General features: G+C 44.7%; 1 protein-coding gene across 1 annotated transcript in view; it reads right to left on the bottom strand.

Annotated features, from left to right (window-relative positions):
- Positions 1-4,195: 4,195 nt before the first annotated feature.
- peak1 (pseudopodium-enriched atypical kinase 1) overlaps positions 4,196-20,158 on the bottom strand; it is an 85,836-nt gene continuing 69,873 nt past the window's right edge. The window contains exons 5-7 of the mRNA XM_079162177.1: positions 17,941-18,182; positions 10,998-11,809; positions 4,196-7,527 (exon numbers count right to left, since the gene is read on the bottom strand). Coding sequence (XP_079018303.1) covers positions 6,178-7,527; positions 10,998-11,809; positions 17,941-18,182 — 2,404 coding nt within the window. The 3' untranslated portion in view covers positions 4,196-6,177. The remainder of the gene's footprint in view (positions 7,528-10,997; positions 11,810-17,940; positions 18,183-20,158) is intronic.

Here is a 20,158-nt window from a genome sequence, read left to right as displayed (position 1 = left end):
TGATAATAGTATACATTTTATTTATTGAACCCTGAATCACACATTTGACTCCACTGTGCAGCATATACATACTCACTCCTTGGACCCTGGATTGGAAGCACACCCGGTCTTAAATGTTTTCCCTAAGCATTCAAGGCATAAAGATTGATAGCATCCCTAAAAAGCGGAGTAAAGTCTATTACACAAACAAAAAACTGCCCGAGCCTGATATCAAAGCTGCCCATCAAGCTGCCCATCAAAGCTGCACTAAGTTTTTCAAGGCCACAGTTTTCAGTTGGAGTTCAGCAGAGTGGTGCTGAATGGACAGCTCCCGCTGCCCGGGATGCCATTTCTCATCATTCCTTGAACCCCAACGTGCAACCTGCTCCCGGTTCAGGTCGACTTGCGATGCGCATCAATATTTGGGTCGACTGAGGGAAACGAGAAAAGCCTGCCATCCCATCCCGTCTGCTGAGATGCATTCACACCGCGCAGCTAATGCCTCGCGACTAAAATGAAGCCCTTCACTGTCAACAATGAAGCAGAGGAGACCAAAAAAATCAAAACAAAAACGCATGCAAGTCCCAAGTCTCGCCATGATGCATGTTGCATGTTGTGCACAGAGGAGTGCGGGCGCGCAGCGGCTCATGGCAAGTGTTCGACGGGTCGAGCACGCATTTCTTACCCGGAGTTTTCTTTTGGTGCAGTAGGGAGGAAGGAGCAGGAGCAGGAGCAGGAGGAGGAGGAGGAGGAGGAGGAGGAGGAGGGGGGTAGACCAACTCCACCGCTCTCCCTTTTTCAGGCGCCTCTCTCCATACAATGACACCGGTGCCGGTCCGCTCTGTGTGTCCCGGAGGTCTCGTGGACGGGAGGGAAAACGGCGTTCACAATCCCGTTCTCAGCGCATATCCGGCCAGCTGGAGGAGGAAGCTGAGCAAAAGGTGGACGATGAAGAAGAGGAGGAGGATTTATCTTCCACTCGGAGGTGACCGGCTGTTTGTGCTGCCGCTCGCTGGAGTCTGAAGAGCTGCTGCCAGAGGCATATTTCTGTAGGAGCCGCAGCTCACCCCCCCGACCGACCGACTGCAGAAAGAAAGAAAGTCCCCACCCCTGCAGCGCAACTTCCACCGCCGGGCCGCTCAATAACACGACCACCGCCTCCTCCTCCTCCAAGGCTCCACAGCAGCAGCAGCACCGAAGAAGACCTGCGGGCTGCACACACACACAAACACACATATCCCGGTATTACGCAACGGGTGCATAGGTAGGTGGGTGGGGTATTTTAGGGACACCCAAACTTTTCTTCCTCATCATCCCTGCTCAAACTGACGCCCACAAAACAAACTAACTGACCCCAGATTCTGTCCCAAGAACAAACCTCTCTTCTCTTCTTCATCACCATGTCAGCCGTTGGGGATGATTCAGTGTGAAATTACATAACTGATACTGGAGGTGGGCAGGGTGCAGCGATGACACCTCTGATAACACACTCATGTTTAGTCATCCTCTCGTTGTGGCAACTTAAACTATAGGCCCACTCCTCAGCCTGCCGCCATGCTGTGCGAAGCCACTTCTCATTACACTTAAGTCGTTAAGTCATTTTTATGAAGGGTTTATAATTATGTATTTGTGTTAATACATAATTTATTACTCCTTTATGCATCACTACAGTCAAAGTCTGTTAATTATTTATGTATGGGACTCTTTTACTTCATCCACCGTTTTAAGGAAATCATTTCTATTTATCTTATTAAGCAGAATGTCAACATACAGGTTTTCATATTACATATTTGATTAGTTGATGAAATATGATGCGTGATCAAATTTGTTGTTATTGTGAATGGTGAGCAGTAGTGACTCCCCTCCACTTTGCCGTCATCCTCAACCGGCTGCGATCATTCAGTCCATCATCCACTGTGCCACATTTCTACCTTCATCTTTATTTGAGCTTCCGTAACAGATGGTAATATATTTTTCATTGTTACCTGCTGAGGATCTCCTACAGCCCCCTGAACCCCGGTCTGGCCTGCTGTGACCTCATTCAATTAGATTATTGATTAAGTATCACAATACTTAAACATACTGGAGCTTCACTCTGGATCCAGACTGATGAGCATGATTACTGCCAACAGAAAATACTCACCAAAGCTTAAAGCAGTGGATTCCAACTAGGTCCTCCTGGAAGAGATGCACAACATCAACATCACTTATGCAGATGAGGGTCAGGATAATAATGTACAAACTTACATCAAATGTACCACAGAACATGCAGTTACTGTGCTCTGGTTAACACTTTCTCTGTTTTATGTTTGGTGGCCGTGTTCACGGCTGCAGCTGTGACACTGGATGACGGATGAAGACAGAAAAACAAACAGGAGGAGCAGGAATAATGGGATTAGGACTCTGTTTGTCAACAGCTGTCTGATCCACTTGAAGTATTTCCCTGACGTGCAACGTGAAGTACACTAAATCTGAGTAATAGAGTCAAGACAGTGTAGACAGCATCATCTGGTTAAACGTTGTCATCATGAGGCTCTGTAGACGCTTGGATACATTTTTGCGCTCACATTCGTCCTTCAAAATGAGAGTCAAAGTTAACACGAACAGTTTATAACAGCAGGAGAATGGTGCATTCTGGGTTTTCTTTTGCCTTTGGAGTGTCTCCATCTGGTGGTGGAGCTACTGTAGTGATGTTGGCTGTCATTGTCAGCCACTCAGCTTTGTATTAAAACAGATAAAATGTCAATAACATGTTTTAGTTGGACGTACATACCCTGACTTTTGTTAAAATGCTCAATTAGAGTCCCCTGACTTTACTGGTCAATAACGTGCTTTGGGGTTGTTGTTGTGAATTATAACTAAATCGGAGTATCTTTCATTAAATCCAGTATTCTAAAAAAACACCCATGATATATGTAGACAGAAACAGAGTTGAGATTGAATTAATAACTAAATAACTCTCTGGACTCCCACACTGCTCACAACCTCTGAGATACACAGGCAGCAGAAAAACACAAGAAGTTCAGAATCCTATTCAAACACTCAAGACTGCAGGTTCCTCTTGAGCTCTTTGGTTGATGTTACAAACCTCGGAGAAGATTCATATGTTTCCAGTTTTAGTCATTGTAAATAATTAAAAGGCTCATTATCAGCCCAGGGCTTGCCGACGGTTCCTATTTTGCTGAAATCAGTGGACTGATGAAATCTGTAGCATCAGTGCAGACTCAGAATGACTGGAAACAAAAGGTTTTACTGCATAAACTATTTATAATCTACCCAAGTACACACCAAATGACTAGCATAGCAGAGAAATAGACTATAACATGACTGAAATGCCATACATCTTTCATCCACTTCCGTCTTTTTGCAATCAGTCGAGTTATTATAAACTGGAGGGTTAAATCAGCACAACAGCAATAACACAATGGCACAAAGTATATATATAAAAAGATATATTTATTGTTCTGTTACTGTTGGTTAACTTGATCAACAATAGATGGTGGCAGGCCGGGATACAGACTGTACACATATTAATAGAAAGCCTTAGAGAGCTTCGGTTTTTCTGTTCAGTGGCAATTAACAATGCAAAGAGAGAGACGGAGCAAACAAACAGTGTTCGCTGCAGGCCGCACAGTTGATGAATTTAATGGTGCGATCAAAAGTCATCCTTCAGCCTCTTTTCAAAGTGGTTCATCTCCTAGGCAGATACCTTTACAAGAGGGGTAAAAATACTGTACATTGTTCTGTGTATTCGCCGCGCTGCTTGAAGAACGAGATGTGTTTCACGTATCCTTTGTTCAGGACAGAGGTCACTACTCCGAGGTCGAAGAACGTCGAGTAAAGCTTTAGAAATGGATGAATGGCATTTAGACATCTCTAAAGACAGAAATAGAGGTGCTCCGTACTCGACAAAATAGTGTGTGGATTAAAATAGATAACGGTTATATATATTTATACTATGTATACTATATAAAGGCTTGAATCTCCAGATTCAAGGACAGCCACCAGTGCTGTCCACACACATTCCTTCGCACACAAAGCCTTTAAACGCAGCAACAATCTCACACCTGCTTCGTCTCTTTCTGTTTTCCGCTCCATGGACCACAACGTCTCGTAGGCTACTAGTACTGTACGTCTGCAGTAAAAGGATCACAGTATCCTGATCCCAAAGGGACCCCCCCTCCCCCTCCCCATCCCCCCCCCAGTGACAAGCTGAACTGCTGCAGTTAACCAGAGCAAATATCACGTAAACTTGAGAACGCAGTCTGAAAGCATCGTCCGCCTGGAGGCATATCAAGGGGACATTTTACTCAGAAGTAAACAGAGCACTGTTAAGTTTTGTTTGATCATCATAACAACAAATACACCCATGTGTATTGATTTCTACGAGGAAGCAGAGGCTTGTGTACATGCGACACTGACTCCAGGCTGGAAGGTACAGACCAATAACCCAGAGCTCATTTCATTAAAGCAGAATGAACGTGTTGAGCGGCGAGCGGCAATGCAGCACCTGTCGTCCTAATGGCCGGAGAACAACGACGCGGACGGCGAACGAGGCGGGAGGGATGGGAGCGAGTCTCAGTGGCTGAGTTTCTCTCGGAGGCTGTGGATGATTGTCCAAAGAGTTCATGCGTGAGACGAAGTGGTTCAGCTGGAAGATGAGTGCGTCTCCGAAAAAAGCGCACGAGACCAGGTCCAAATGTCCGTCACAGTCCAGGCAAACTTTTACATTCCACACGTGCTGCAAAACAAACCAGATCCAGTTCTCAGTCTCTCCCGCGTCACCGTGCTCTCGGCCTCCATTGAGGAGCGCCGACGGTCGGACCGAATGTGCAAACGTCATCCGTGAACGCGGAGCCGTTCGAAAACAACGTGACAAAAAATCAACACTATGGACAAAGAACTTTTTGCAGTGCCTGAACACATCCCCGTCTCCCATCCACTGTGAGAAGCCCTCTACACCGAACCGGTTCTGAATTTGCAGAATTTGAACTGAAGTGAATCAGTTTATGTGCCACAAAACTAATGGAAGAGAGGATACGCTGTTACCTAACGGATATGACAAACAGCGATACTCATTGCACATGCTCCCACAAGAAACCAGACCAACAGGCGGGGCAGTTGTGTCCCCGTTTGAACTCCAAAGCGTCTAAAACCTCTGAAAACTCCTCAGTGTTCATCACCTACCTCGTCCAAAGTGTTGAGCACGGCATGAAACAAGAGCTTTAAGTCTACGTTTGTTCATTTCAACTCCAGACTAAATAAACCATAAAGACTGACATTTCACAGAGTGTCTGCTGTGCAAGTTTTGGGAGTAACAACACATCTAGTTACTGTAACCATGTACTCATGTCTGACTGCGTTTTGTAATAAACTATAATACATATTTCTGGTAAAAAAAAAAAGAAAGTATCTCTAGCTGCCTAAGTGGACAATTTGTGGCAGATCTTTGGCTTCAGTGGTCAAACATATTTCACTTTTGCATCAGTCTAAGATAAGAAATAAAAATATCTCACTGTGATTAGATTTTGAAGACCAATCCATCAATGGATAGAATGTTTCTTTTGAACTTTCTTCTTCTCCCCGATTCCCTTCATTTTATATGACCTCCCTTCATCTTGACATATTTCAAATCTGTGTTATTTGACGAATGAATAGTTCAGTTAAATCTCCATTTCTCTTTCTAAAGTTTCCTTTTAAAGTACTTTGAGGGAATCTAACTTTTCTTTAGAATATTAATGTGTAACAAATAAAAAAAAATAAAATCTGAAATGTATTCCATTTGACAGCGACCATTGAAACTATCTCTAATCTGTAGCTATCACAACTCTGCACTCATGCAGAATTTAGCTTAAAAAAAAACATGACAATTTAAAATCCCTCACACATTTGGTAAAATCTCTTCAATGTAGAACTGGTGGAGTGTTTTGAACACATGATGAAGTGAGCAATGAATTGATGACTGTAACATGCTGTAATGTTTCAGCTTGTCTCAGTCTGTGGATCGTCTTGTTCATGAAGGAAAACAGACATTTGCACAACCAGCTGTTGAGTTTTCGGTGAAGCCCTGTGGCTACTGCAACAACAAAGCTGACTATTAGCACACATCACACATTAGCGTCAGCAGAGGGGCTGCACGGGGGGGTGGGGGGGGGGGGGTTGGATCCGTTGCCAAGGCAACAGCTGGCCGGAGGGAACTCAGAGCGGCTGTGCCTGAGTCAGGTGGAGGGTGTGCGCTTGGTGCGTTGGAGTTTGGCTCGGTGCTGCGTGCGCTGGTGGCTGGCTCTGGTTCTGGGACTGCTGCAGGATGTGCACCACCCGGCTCAGGGTGTCCGTGGTGGCGAAAGCCAGATACTGGCAGCACAGCCAGTCCTCCAGGCTCACGCCGCAGGCCGCGTCCAGCGAGCGCTCTGCGAACTTGATCATCATCAGCGTGCGCTTCAGGTCCAGCCAGTTCTGGAGGGTGGCCTCGCGCTGGCTGGTGGTGGCCCCCGACATGGGGCCCATGCTGCTGCAGCCCAGTGCCTGGAACAGGTCCTCCCGGGGGCCCCAGAGCAGGCACTGCAGGCAGGCCCGGGCCTCGGACATGCGGATCCGTTCAGAGGGGTTGACGGTGAGCAGCAACCGGGCCAGCTGCTGCAGGCCCTGCGAATAGAGCGATCTGACGGGCAGCGGCGGCAGGTCCGCCCAGGTGTACTCCCGCTCCTTCAGCTCCGGCGTCTCCTCGAAGGGGTTGGGCCGGTGCAGCGTCTCGTAGATGAGGATCCCCGTCTGGAACTCGTCACACTTGCGGTACTGCGTCGCTGTGACAATCTCCGGCGCCAGGCGCGACTGGTCGCGCAGCGTACCGGGGTCGGCGGCCATGAGGGTGCTCTTCTGTTTCGCCTGTGAGAAGTTGCTGATGATGAGCCGGGCGGGGCAGGTGGCGTTGGCGGCAGCGCCGGCGGAGGTCGCACCGGAACCACCGCCGCCGCCGCTGCTGTTGCTGTTGTTGTTGGGCTCAAGAATGTCCAGGTTGCCAGGTTGGCAGTGGACCAGCAGCAGGTTTTCCAGTCGCAGGTCACAGTGGGTCACGTGGTACGGTTTCATGTGCTCCAGGCCGGAGCACAGCTGCAGCAGCAGGAGACAGACCTGACGCTCATAAAGCTCCGGGTTGTGAGTGTGTCGTGCCGCGCCTTCTCGGACAAAGTCGGCCACCGTCTGGAAGGGCACCTCGCGAGTGATGACCACCACTCGGCTCCTCAGGCGGCCAACGGTGTTCATGTGACCTGCTGTTCGGGTTTCGTCCAATTTACCATTTGCCGTCTCCTGGCTTTCAGTCTTAATCTCTTTCTCTTTCTCCTTCAGCCCGTCTACATCCTCCTGATCCTCTTCCTCTTCCTCTTCCTCCTCACCTTCTTCCACTTCCCAGGGCAGCAGGCGGGCAGGGACGTCCGCCAGGAAGTGTCCACAGTCCTGCTGAATATTGAAGTGCACGGCCAGGCTCTGTCTCACTGCGAGGCTGTGGAAGAACTGCTGCTGGGTCTCCTTCACTTTGCTCCGACAGATCTGGAGATAAGAAAGACAATATTTCATTACTTTTTTAGGATGAAGCTTATTAAGGATTGAAAATACACTGTGTAAAAGCCCAATATATCTTCTTCCTCTGTGTCACAGAGCTCCATTGTTGTATAAGAACCATTCAAATGAACCACGCCGTTTCATTTATCTATATTAACATGAACATGGGCACTGTGCTTTAATTTGAGTTAATCTCACACCGTCCTGCTGCTAGAAATTGTATTAATGCGTGGCTAAAAATAGTCCCCAACAAATGCTCTATTTACTCTCTGAGTAACGTTTGTTAAGAAGTACAGAGCCCAGCTGCTTCAGGAAATGATTCAAATTAAAAACATTGTTTTTTACTTCTTATTTGGGAGCTGTTTTAAGGATTGACATCCTCAGTAGGGATGAATGGGTTTTGCGACCACAGACGGAGTACTGAAGTCTGAGAGCACTGAGAGCCAACCTGAGGGCCGCTGGGGAATACTTTACCAGAGCCAGGTCGCATGGCGGCTTTTACGTACCATGTCGGAGGTAAAAAGTGTTTGAAGTTGCTCTGAACAGCCTTGCTCAAAGGTTGGGTGGATTGGGGGAAGACGCAATACCAGCACACATTTTAAAACAGGGTCTGCCGGGAGACATTTGTCGGGTTTCACTCAGCTGTTTGCATGCAAAGTGAAAAGAGTGGAAAAAGAGAGCTAGCTGGCCCCTTGACACGTTGATGCTTTTGGTCTTTCAAGGACCAAAGTGATTACGTAATAATGCCAGCCTTCTCCTATAACACGCTGGAAATGTCATTAACATTTAAATGATGAAAGCTGATGATTGTACCTTTGTTCATTTACATGTTTATCTTGTAGAAAATGTTATTAAGAGACTGCTCCACATTTTGATGAAATGAAATAAACTGAAATTGCCTCCTGATGGCGGCCGCAGGAGACTTTTCAACAAACGGCAATCTTACGCAACATCAGCAAGAACTCTGAGATCAAAGATGTGTTCTGTTCCGCTGAGTTCCTCTCGCACACTTGTGTTAATGACATATAGTGCGGAGAGAAGCAGCGAGTGAGAGTCTCTGTCTCCTAAACCTCTGCAGCTACACTTTGATCACAGCACAGACGAGCCGAGTGACGGAGAGGATTCGCTCTCTGCTCCCATTCACTGAAATACCAGCGGAGGGAAAGAAGTCACGACATGTTACCGACATCTTCTTGGTGGAACGGTAGAAAATCTAAACATTTCAATAAATAAAATGACTGAATTTGATCTTAAGACTTAGAAAAAGTAGTGAGGACAAAAATCAATTAAGTGTTAAGAAGTATCATTTCTGGTATCCTGTATTGTTAATGATGACATCATTTGTCTGATGTCATCAGAGGGGCACTGCATTGTATTTGTTTCTATAGCACACTGAGTGGTGTCTAATGCACACCTGGTAGAGAAATGTAATCATGCAAAATATTATAGTGAATTAGATTTTTTCTCCCTCATACTAAACTGAATTTTAACGTAAAAATGTGATGTTTACGTAAGAATATAATTATGACAGCATTATTAAATTATTATTATTATTATTATTTTTTACTATGTACCATTAGTTTTGTCCAAACTAATTTAAATGTTTTTGACATTTTCCCCCTACATATTCAAGTTTAACGTTATGAACCGCATTCCAAGTATTACATCAGCCAAAACAATTGCTACCTCAGTCATTTCACTATTTTACTTCTATTAAGGCGGCTTGAACCTCGGTGGTTTCTTTGACATCATGTATGTACAGTTTATTAAATTGTGATCCGTGTAACTCTTTAGGAATGTGTTCACTGGATCTCTGTTTAGACCTGTTGGCTCTGAGACTCCAGCTGCTTCCTAGTCATTCTTTGAGGACATATTTGTAGACTTTTCACTGTTAAGATCCATATTGTCTCAGCAGTATTGCTATTTGTAACAAAGCTCCAGGTTTCATGTGTTGCTCCCTCTTGCTTCCTTAACGCTGACATTTCAGAGATACTACGAAGCTTTTAAAGCACACTGACTCACTCTCTGAATTCCTCTGAGAGTCCAGAATTCACGCAGACATGCTCAAGGTGGATTATGAATAATTTGTGCTGCATTAAAAATATCAAAGCATGTAAAACCTCATTTGCAGGAGTTACAGGGTTACGGTTGACAGTAGCACAACTGGGCCACATTAAAATGGTGAGTTGGGGAAAGTTTAATTGGGAAGCTTGGGCCTGCTTGTGTTCTGCTGCTCCTGGTTATTTATGGATGAGCATCATGAGCATCATCTTCCGGCAAGCTCTGCCCCCGACCCCCCTCCCACACACACACACACACACATACACACACACACACACACAAAGACACATACAAAATTGCTACCCTCACGCAATTAAATGAAAAACAAAAACAAACACATGCACACACAGGTTTTGTTTCACAAGGCCGTGCCCTGAGGGCTCAAAGTTTAAGTGCCAATATTTCTGCACAAACATCTTCCTCCACTTGGGCTGAAGGAGTGGGAGGAGACTCCTGAACACAAAAACTCAAAGGATTTAATAAATCTACTGCAAGGACGGCAACCACCAGACTCCATCTAAATGCAGGGGAAGCAAAGCAAGGACTCAACAAACAAACAAATACAAATGAATTCAAACTAAACTTGTTTTAGTCCATCTGGATGGTTGAAAACTTTAAATACATTGATTTGAAAGTGTTTCAGGGTCATACAAAGTCTGAGGATGTCATGCTTACATGTTCATGAATTACATGTAATTCAATGCAATTAATGCGATTTAGTATTACTCAACATAAAGTGAACGACATGAAGACATTATTAGAACCAAATTAGTTTCTCTCAATACCAATTCAAGGAATAAAATCGCATTATTCCGTAAAATCTAGTGGTTTCATAGGTTATCTGCATTAGGACTGCAACTAATTTGTATTACTGATTAATCTGCTAATTATTTCTTTGATTAGGCCTGTGAAATGTAAAAGAAAGAGTTTTTTAAAAAAGCATACAATTCCACAGAGCCTCAGGTGACATCTTCATATGTCTCGCTTTGTCCAACCCAAGATATTCAGTTCACAATTTTATAAAAGACAAAAAAGCAAATCCTCACACTGGACAAGCTGGAGTAAGAGAACGTCTTAATTTACTCCACATCGACAAATAGTTTTATCAAGGTGTCGCTGAAGCTACGCTGCATGTAGTTCATCTGAATTAAATATGTTTAAAGTTTTCTAGAAACCAGACACAGAAAGTCAAAGGTGCATCATGGTGTGTTTACTAGATTTAACTTGAATGTAGACTGAATATAGTTACATTTCAGTAAACGTTATGGACTTTACATCTCTCCGGGCCCTGCAGGCTAGAGCCAGCATGTTTAAACATTATACTCGCGTTGTGCTGTGCATGACAATGGCAGTAGTCAATCTGAAGGCTGATCTATAAGCAGAGCCGGACATCTCACCTTGATGGCGTAGTTGACCAGTGGGTCCTTGGCGTAGGAGGCGGTGTAGTACACAGCATCCCCCGCCTCACAGCAGGGCTTCCCAGTGGTCAGCCTGAAGTGGGACCAGCTGTCAGTGCCGAATCCCAGGTGATCCTTCTGACCAGCCATGAAGCGGTCCTCGCACTTTGTGGCCAGTTTGCGCAGCGTGTCCGTGTGGAGCCCGCGGATCCTCCCCACCACCTCGTCCCAGCTGTCTAACCCCCTGTACAGAGCCGGTCTCTGCGGTTTGGAGCCTCCAGCAGCAGCAGCAGCGGCAGCAGCACCTCGACCTGTTGTCCGGCCCCTTCCAGCCAGAGACTCTGTACTTGGGTAGGCCCTCCTCTCTCTGCCAGTCGTGGCTGCAGCGGACGGAGGTTGAGCTACCAGAGAGGGCGCGCTGTTGGCCGGGCGGCCCTTGTTGGCAGCTGCCGGCCTCTCCAAGGAGTCACCGCTCTCGTGGTCGTGGACCCGATGAGGCTCGGAGCTGTGAGAGGAGTCTTGACTCGCCGTCTCCCAGGTGGAGTCCAAGTCGTAGATCGGGTTGGCCACGCTCAGGTTGGTGCCCCCAGGTCTCGCCTCAGCCCGAGATCTCGGGCCTCCCTGGACTGACTCTTTGCCCGCCAGGCTGGGTTCGGTGCTGGAGCGCGGTACAGACTTCTTAGGTAGTGGTGGTGGTGTGGCCTTAGAGGCTGGCTGGTCAAGGCCGTCCAGGTCGATGGAGGCCAAGGTGTCGTTGGATGCTTTGATGTTTCGTGGCTGTTTCAGTGGGATCATATTGGCTCTGGACTGACCTGGAGGGAAAGGAAGACAACAAAGTGTGTATTGTAATAATAAGAATATAGAATATGACAGTAGAAAGTAACGACAGATTGAGCTTTTACACGATCTCAAAACACAATCACCTTATAATTATATATTATGATGCTAAAGTTGGGTTAAATGAGGGTTTTGGATTGAACTTTTTCCTGTGGGCAGAAAATCATTCATTGTATAAACAAAGAGCAAATGTTTCAGGACTTTAAAGGTCATGACTGGATGAATAAGAAATGTATAAAGACACATATCTTATTCACCGGCTGGCTGCCCCTCATGAAGATGGGAGGCTGAGGTTGTGTGCTGCGGCACGTGAGGGATCTGGTGGCCCTGAGGAAGATTGGAGCCAGAGAGCAGGACAGCTGGGCACAAGTCGTACCCACCAACCATCCAGCTGCCCGACTCAATCTGCAGCTCGGTTGTGCACTGGGGCTTAAAGAGGCAGCATGGAGAGCACTTTCATCACTGGCTTCAAGTGACCTTATTTTTTCTGGGATTGTGGTGGGAGGGAATTTGGGGGGGGGGTTGAGGGGTTGATTAGACTCCCTCTATGTCCTCTGGAGTGGAGGACCACAAAGGCAGACGGGTCAAAGACAAGTACCTGAAAAGGGCAAAGCCGTGCCGCGTGCATGATGGGAATTCAGTACGTTTTAACTGAATGGGTGCTCGAGGTCACAGACAACCCTACAGCGCAGACGAGAGGCTGCAGAGTGTTTTAAGATGATGTCTTTCAGAGTCACATCTTTTGCCAAATCACTTTTCCCGTCCCCACGGTGAAGGCATCTGCTTGAACAAACCATTTCTCCGACTGCTACTGATAAAATTCTTGTTAAACGATATGAGTGATGCGAGTCCTCACGTGTGCGACACACTGCCACCATCTTAAGAAAGCAAAAGAAGCCTTAAGAAAGAGTCAGGATGAAGTAAATGAGTCTTGGTAATCCTCCCTGGAACGGGGAGGCTCTATTTAATGTGTTCCTCCACCAATCTGTAGTAATCCATCCAAAGAAACAACAAGTCTCCCTCGTCCAGTCGCAGAGGTCTTCTATTGCAGCAATGTGGCTGTGATTTAACTACATTACATAAGATTAACTCAGTCTGTGATCGTCAAAATCAAGAATACTTTTCATAATCATAATACACCGGGATAAATGCGATGATGAAACAACCTGCATGGACTGGTTGAACCCCCATATCACTCATGCGAACATATCAACAAACAACTTGATGAAATAAGGAGTGCTAATCATCTGCTAAGTATCATTTACAATATTGATTAATGTGCCAGTTATTTCTGGGGTTGATCAATTACTTGTGTAAAAGAAATGGCAAAATCGGAATGTCAGAATAAATTGAAAAAATGGCCATCGCACTTTTTTCAAAGCCTTAAAATGGAACCTGCTTTCCTGTCTGTGCCTGATGTTCAATTAAACAAACAAGCAATGCAACAGATGACAGTGTGACCGATGAATGGTGAGAGTAAAACCCCCCAAAAGATTCAAAACACACTGCTGTTCAACTAAACTGCGTTTGACCCGTGTTCATCTCCAGGAGATAAAACAGCGGAGCGTCCCAATCCCTCCAAAATCTGTTCCGGATTAAAAATAGATAATTGCATTTTCTTCTCGTCTCGAACACTGAGCCTCATGTGTCCAAAACAACTCTTTAGCTACTGCCTTCTATTTCCTCAACATTAGTCTGGGTGCCAACACATGCGTCACACATTATCTGGCAGGATTGGATCCATGAATTCTCTTAAAGTACACAATTCACAAATGGTACAGAATAATTAGCTATTTAGGTCATCTCCTCATAGAGTGAAATAAAAATGTATTGATGTATAAAATCCATATTAAATACCTTTGAAAATGCCACATTAAGGCAACGCATTCACAAGTCCAGAGAGCAGCATTCACCAACATTTCTTTGCAAGGAAATGAAGGAACTTGTTGCCGTAGCAGAGTGATGACAGTAATACAGGAATTGGGTAGAATAAAGAGGAACAGAGGGGAGGAGTGGGTGGCTAGAGGTGGTAAAGTGAGAGAAGTGACAGAGGAAAAGAAATGCAAAAAAGGGGGTGAGCAGGAGGGACACGGTAGTAGAGAGAGAAATACGAATACTGAGAGATAAGGAGGAAAAACAAGCCTACCTCAAATCCACTAATGACTCAAAAGTTTTTAGGGAAACGCGGTGCAGCAGCAGCGCGGGGAGGCAGACTGAAACGTTTTCCCCTGCTTCATCCCTGAGAGTGTGTGCCCGGTGCCAACAGGCAGGCTCAGCGCTCCCACCAACACTGGAGACTTCTCACTGAGAGCTCTGCCTCCTAACGCCGGATGCTCCGATTAAAACACAAGTGTGTGTGTGTGTGTGTGTGTGTAGTGTACTGGGTATATAGCCGGTGAACAGAGACACTAAGTGACGGTGGTTCTCCACTGAAACGCAGATCACTGGAGCCGCAAGTGGACAGCAGAGAGAGAGAGAGAGAGAGAAAGAGAGAAAGAGAGAGAGAGAGAGAGAGCGGAGGCAAATCTGTTCTCTTTTTTGCAAATGTGACAAGTAAAGTAGACCAGATAGAAGAGGAAACCTCAAGCGGGCATCACACTGTACTGTATGTTACTGTGCACGTTGCTTATGAGCAGCATGTAGAGGAGTAGAATCAGGCTGCGGGCAGCTCATCATGCGTCATCCAGGGAGCGTTTAACACATTCACAATATATTCGTCCACAGAGCCAGTGTGCAGTCTGAGCTTCACAAACACACACACACACACACACACACACCAACGCAGTTTGCACATACCCTTGTAAAAGTGGTGCAACATCGACATATAAACACAAACAAACACTTTGTCTCTGATGAAGAAACACACACACCGTTTTAAGCTCACACAATGATATGAGCAAACAGAACACAGCGAAGCACCTCCGCAATGCATCCGCTCCAAAGTAAAACCACACTCCCCAATCACTGCCCACCACTCTGTGCTTCTATTTCCTCTCACACACCACTTGATCACAGCAACATCCTTTCCCCACCCACGGAGAGCTTCATGTTGAAGTGGCCAGCGATGTTTGACAGCCGTGCCTATACCTCTTAAGGCCTGCTCGTAACGTGCTCGTCGCTCCACCACCTGTAATACTGATCAGCTGACAACATCTAATGATGAAACGGTCAGAGAGGAACTTTGTCATCGTGGTGTTGAATATAAACCGCAGAGTGGATTTGGGCCTGCTTGATATTTGATGTAGATATTTTCTGTATTTCTTTCTATGGTTATGTCTGTTGACATGAGCCGCTGAGACAAAAAGCTTCAGGAATTAAGCAAAATAAATGGTCTCTCTTGCCATTTGGATTCATTGCTTTCAAAAAGAAAGAAAGAAATATCTGCGACACCGCTGTCTCTCTTCCAAATCTTTATTTTTAACCTCTCGAAACACTGTTCTTCAAACAGCAGAAGGGTGTTTGAAGCAGCTCATCGTGTCCATGTCGTTTACCAGAAGCATTGAGAGTGAGACTCAGTCTACAGCTTTTACCTTCCAGCAAATAAAACCCGTTCACCGTTATTTCTACAACAATCTTTAGCTTCAAATGAGGTCACAGACACGAACCTGCAATGAATCAGGAATAGATCCATAACCATGAGGCTCACATGCATATTTATGGATTCCTTTGAAAGGCAAGAAGCTAAAGAATATTAATCTAATGTAAGGAAACATATTTCTATTACCATTCCAGAGTTAATAAAGATGCAATAAAGGAAAAAATAAGATTTGTATCCTTGCCTAGTCTTCTTCTACTCTTTAATGCAAACTGCTAATTTGATGAAAATATGCTAAAATACAATATTTATGACAACGTTTTTAAAGATACACTAAGGCAATATCCATGTTTTGGCCATGTTTAATATTTATTGGAAGTTTAACTTCAAAACACTATTTATTTCCGTATAGCCATGTTACAAATAACACAATGAATATGGATTAATATCAAGATATGACCGAAGAGCTCTGTGCTATAAGACAGATACACTGACAATGCAAAGGGCAACACAGGGCTGAAAGAAGGCTCGTTCCATTCCTCTGGTTCAGGGGACTAGAATGATACACTTGTTGCTGTCTGAGGTCGCTTGGAGCAGAGCTGCAGTCTCAGCCAATATGGCGGCCTGTCTTCTCTCCCAGCCCACCTCTGTTACTCTGGATGTTTCCGACACGGCCGACATGCAAGTAACGAATGTAACAGGAACAGATGTCCACACTACGTTTACACTGAGCGTCCACACTACTGCCAATTTTGACGAAGAGACCATAGTCCTTGGTGAAATATAGTGAACATAGATTTTTGTCAGTGTGAGTGCAAATGTTAAAAACTGAATGCAGTGGTTTCCCTATTGACAGTGGACTCCGTGGGTTTCAATGCGAGGTGTGTTCAGGTGTATTAAAAGGTCGTAATTTGTAGGTTCCAGCGATACTAAGCATGTTACTGTAGACTGACGAGAAAATGATCTTTTGAACAACTTGCTTGTCTATTTACGAAGGTTGAATATGTACGACTTTATTGTTAGATTATTCGTAATAAGACATTTGGACATGGAACTATTTGGAACTTTACAATACATATCTCAAAATGAGGTTATTTCTCATACTCTTAGCCAGATATCTCCACTTCAGCAGCACTTAGCGCTCAGTTTCATTCTTATCTATATTCTGAAGGTTTTTGGAGTTTGTTCATTCATAGCCTGATTTATGGCACATAAAGGAGCGATGAAAAGAAATATCCAGAAACTCCCTCTGTCAAATCCTTTCACTCTCCTTTGTCCAATGTTCAGATTTCTCATTTGGAGATGTCTGCAAATCACACAATATTAGTTTCATTAAAGATTACTTTTAGATTTGTTCACTACGAGCAGAGGAGGAATCTGAAAATGAGTTCATTGCCTGCTGGTGAATAATTCAGAGACTTTCATGCCTTTTTCAAAGTGGATTTGAGCATTGACATGTCTGATTAGACAATTAGGGATAATTAGAGAACTAAGATACTATAATAATTAGTCTCAGATATAATATAAGGGTAAAAGCTTTTATGACACTAAGAGCAGCTCTGTGGTCAGTCATATTATTGTAATGTGGTTATTAGTGCAGCCCAAACGCATCTCATCTCAAATATGTTTTTCAGAAACAAAACAATAGAAAGAGACAAAAGCAATAAGCCAGAGAAGATAACAAAGAGTAGGTTATAAATGGAAACATGAGGGGTTCTGTTGAATCATGTGAGTGAGCGATCCACTCTGTACACTTGCGTATGTCCCCAAAAACAACAACAAATGGCCCTGATGAGAATGGGCCCAACAGAGACACAAAGCAGCCCCACCAAACAGGAGAACCAACCTCCGGGCAAAAAGTTTCTACCTCAAGCTGAAATAATAAGATTCAGAGTTACAAGCTGCGTTCATGTGACAAGATGTGTCAAGAGTTAGAGCTCCAGCTGTTTAACATGGAATGAATTATGACTTGTCACATGAGGAGGTGTGCTGATGCTGAAGAAAAGTGACGACTGACAGATTCTGGTTGTATCAATCCACTGACTCCAGTTACCGTTACAACACACCGAGACATATTTGATGCTTGAAAAATATGTTTTAAGTTTTATAAAATTCCATTCATTATAAAAAAAACATATGCAAATTTGAAAAATATACCGTTTGCAGACTTCTTTTTTTCTACTTTGATGGATTGTGGCGCACCATCAGCAGCTCATTTGCATGTTTCTCTTCACCTATTTTTATGAGCATATTTTGAGCTAAAAGAGAACATTAAATATTATGCAAATAAATTGCAGAAGGAAACTTACATATTTTGGAAGCATAACAACATAAAATCTAGGTGAAAATCAGTTAATGCATAAAGTAATGGCAGTTATAGCGTGCTGTCACTTTGTGGTGAGTAGATTCACAGAAAAGCAATGCTACGCAAAAGAAACATCATTGAACACTGAAAGCTTGCAGACTTTGCGGCATCACCACGTGTTGGTTTTATGTTTCATATACGTGCTTTAAAGCTTCATGACACAAAAGTCTAAGGCCAACACATCGTCTCGCATGACTCGTTCTTACCCAGGTTGGTGTACGTGGCGCTGCAGTGGCTGGAGGCGGGAGAGTGGGAGCGGTGGGAGCGACTCCCGTCCTCCTCTGGCTCCTCGAGGCTGGCGCTGCCCTCGCTTGCCGAGGCTGGTGGGGCAACCTGGCTGGCATGGTACCCCTCCCCAAACACCAGCCCCAGATTCACTTTGGCAGGCAGGGAGGCGACACTGGGCAGCTCCCGATCCCTGGCATTGCTGGCACTGACTGGTACCTGGCTGCAGATGACAAGAGAGAGGCATGGCTCGTGCGGTTATGAAAATGTGAAATACTGGTGAAGTCTGATTAAATTAGCATTGTTTTCTCTTCTCCCTTTTGTTTGTGATCTACGGTAACATTTCCCCCCACTGCTTTGAGTTGGTTCATTATTCTGTTGGTGATGGTGTTTAATTCTGCATGAAAATCTCTGCAAAACAAGTCCTAAAAAGAACCGGATGATAATAGCGAGCTCCATTGCTGAGACGGTAGTGTTTATAGTAATAAACAAGCTGCTGTTGATAAGGGCTTCAGTCTGTCATCTTTCATTTTGTCTATGACAGATAACTGTATCTAACATCACAGGATATGAAGAAAACTCATAACACAATGCTTTTTTTAATCTGGGCAGTTGTTGTTCAAGCTTTTAAATTGCTGTCTGCATCTCTTCGTCGGCTCATTTCTTTCTTCTCAGCGAGTGATGAATTAGAGTTACAGTTGTAAGCGCGGGGCTCTTGAAGCCTGTGCTTTATATGCAACTACACATACGTTGCCTGAGGGAAAGGGTAAGAAAGCGACAACGCAGGTCACAATGGTGTGTGGGAATGTGTTTTGAAGATCCCTTTGTGACGGCGGGGGGTCTGTGGTTTGAGGTGTTTAATGAGGTGAGATGAATTTCATCTACCACGGCAGGTTGATCAAAAGGTGTGATGATGAGGTGACAGACTTAAATGTGATTATTAGCCGTCTTTAAAGAAAGAAAAATCAGATACTGAACAAAGCTGCAGGAGTGTATTTAGGCATTCTGCAGCATACAAGATAAACTAAAAAATAGTCTGCTGACTGATATATTTAAAGTGCAGTGACATTGATGTAAACTATAACTTCATGAAATCCACGTGAGCAGTAAGGAGTGTGGCGTTATGAAACACCACGCTTGTCGTCTTGATGATCTGTTGCGTTTTATGTGTTTTAACGCCGCTCTCACGGCAGAGACGAATAGATAATGTTCCCGATAACGGCGGCCATATGCTTCATAACGTACTGACACTGGTCTAGCTGAGCGGTGAGCACTAGAAATCTAGGTCATAGCTTACAGTTACTCAGGGTGTGTTGAGATCGCACAGTGACTCCAATCACAGTGTGAAGGCTCTGCGGATGCTCTGACGAGACGTGTCCTACACTGTAGCTCGTTGCCTCCAGCGACGCACGTTGTACGGGCGATCCGCCACATACGGTGTGCGTCTTCGCAAGGAAGTGACAGGACCGCAATTGCACACAGGGCCTGTGTGCGACACCATATCATCGCGCTGCCAGTAAAAATTGTTTCTGACACGTCTGAAGTGGTCGGAAACCAGTTTGAATTGGAAAGGATGTGAAGTTTTTGAACCGAGCACATCTTATATGTAACATGCCAACTGAAACTCTTTCTTGGTGAAATAATTGACAGAAATGGCCCTTTCAAATGTAGATCCAAGTGTCTTGAGATTGCTGATGGTTATTATTTCTACATCCGTTTTTTTTTTTATTCATGTCAATATTCAATTAACTAGCTGATGTACTTTTATCCCATCCTAACACAAACATTGGCTACTCTAGAGCTGCTAAGTAAGCAACAGCTTTATGTCAAATTCTTATACAGCCCTTCATCTCAACACACTTAACACGCAATAACACTGACAATGTGCTCTGCAGAATGCAAACTAATGTATTATGGATGAAGCCGGGAGTGAAGGACAACTGCAGGCACAAAAATAAGAAAAGCTTACATCATCAAGTCACAATCAGATTGGGTTTTTTCACAGTCACCTGGGCATCTGTGTGTTGCTGCTCTACGCTGAGTGAACCTCAACAGCTGGCGTTTCATGGAGAGCCACCTGGGATCAGTCGTTCTGATCACAGTAAATAAGATACTTAAAGCAACCTGGTTACTGCCCTGTGATCTGATAACAGATCAGCCGGGGCCTTTCAATGTGACCTGAAACTACAGCCTCGGGCC

This window comes from Pholis gunnellus (assembly GCF_910591455.1).
Source record: "Pholis gunnellus genome assembly, chromosome: 7".
In the NCBI taxonomy this organism is placed as follows: domain Eukaryota; kingdom Metazoa; phylum Chordata; class Actinopteri; order Perciformes; family Pholidae; genus Pholis; species Pholis gunnellus.
Note: the sequence above shows the minus strand (reverse complement) of the source record. Positions and strands in the feature narration are given on the sequence as shown.